This window comes from Sinocyclocheilus anshuiensis, unplaced genomic scaffold (genome assembly GCF_001515605.1).
Source record: "Sinocyclocheilus anshuiensis isolate Anshui unplaced genomic scaffold, SAMN03320099.WGS_v1.1 scaffold1765, whole genome shotgun sequence".
Taxonomy (NCBI): domain Eukaryota; kingdom Metazoa; phylum Chordata; class Actinopteri; order Cypriniformes; family Cyprinidae; genus Sinocyclocheilus; species Sinocyclocheilus anshuiensis.
In genome coordinates, this window is record NW_015539938.1 from 7,582 (window position 1) to 8,711 (window position 1,130).

The 1,130-nt window shown below is 44.8% G+C and overlaps 1 protein-coding gene across 1 annotated transcript in view; it reads left to right on the top strand.

The window, feature by feature from the left end:
- Nucleotides 1-1,130, top strand: part of LOC107686963 (N-acylneuraminate cytidylyltransferase-like) — a gene marked incomplete at its 5' end in the record, with an annotated part of 14,332 nt that overhangs the window by 6,606 nt on the left and 6,596 nt on the right. Inside the window, 2 exons of the mRNA XM_016484087.1 lie at nt 203-262; nt 389-525. Coding sequence (XP_016339573.1) covers nt 203-262; nt 389-525 — 197 coding nt within the window. The remainder of the gene's footprint in view (nt 1-202; nt 263-388; nt 526-1,130) is intronic.

The window sequence follows — 1,130 nt, forward strand, 5'->3', positions numbered from 1 at the left end:
CCTGCAGCCCTCTCCACTAATTTCACTTTTTCCCACACCCCTCGCACGATTGGGAGGGGTGGAGGTACTGGTCTCCTTATCTCAAATGAATGGAAATGTGATCTTCTACCATCTCTTACAGGCAACAGTTCATTGGAATCACATGCAATTACTATTACACACCCGGTTAAAATCCACTTTGTAGTCATTTATCATCCCCCAGGTCAACTGGGCAACTTCTTGGAGGAGTTGGATGTGTTACTTTCAAACTTTCCTGAGGATGGTACTCCTCTGGTACTGCTCGGTGACTTCAACATCCACCTAGAAAAACCCCAGGCTGCTGACTTCAACACTCTGCTCGCCTCATTTGATCTCAAGCGAGTGTCTACTATGGCTACTCACAAATCAGGTAACCAACTGGACCTCATCTACACACGCTATTGCTCCACTGACAACACTTTAGTTACTCCACTGCACACCTCAGACCACTTCCTCATCACTTCTAACCTCACACTAACTCCTGACACAGCACACACTCCTCTGCAGGTCACCTTTCGACGTAACCTACGTTCACTCTCTCCCTCTCACCTATCCTCTATGGTTTCATCCTCACTTCCTTCACCCTCTCAGTTTTCAGCACTGGACACAAACAGTTCTACTGACAATATTTGCTCCACTCTAACATCTTGCTTAGACAACTTTTGTCCCCTTTCATCCAGACTAGCACGCACCTCCCCCTCTGCCCCCTGGCTGTCCGATGCTTCGTGAACATCGCTCTAGACTCAGGGCTGCAGAGAAAAAAACTCTACTGATCTTAGTTTGTATCAGTCACTCCTCTCTTCCTTCTCTGCCAATGTCTCCACTGCAAAAATTACATTCTACTGTAAGGCCAAAAATTATCAAAGACTTCTGCTTTCCTCTCCCAAACCTATCTTCAGTAACAAAAGGGCCATTTGGCATTCCTGCGAATTTCTCCAAATCTTTTCCCATTAAGAAACAAACTCATCTACATCTCGGCTGGCCTGAGGGTGTGTACATTTTCAGCAAATTTGAATTTCTGGGTGAACTATTCCTTTAAGAGCATGAACATGTATTAAAGGGGTCCTATTATGCTTTTTCACTTTTTCAACTTTAGTTAGTCTGTAATGTTG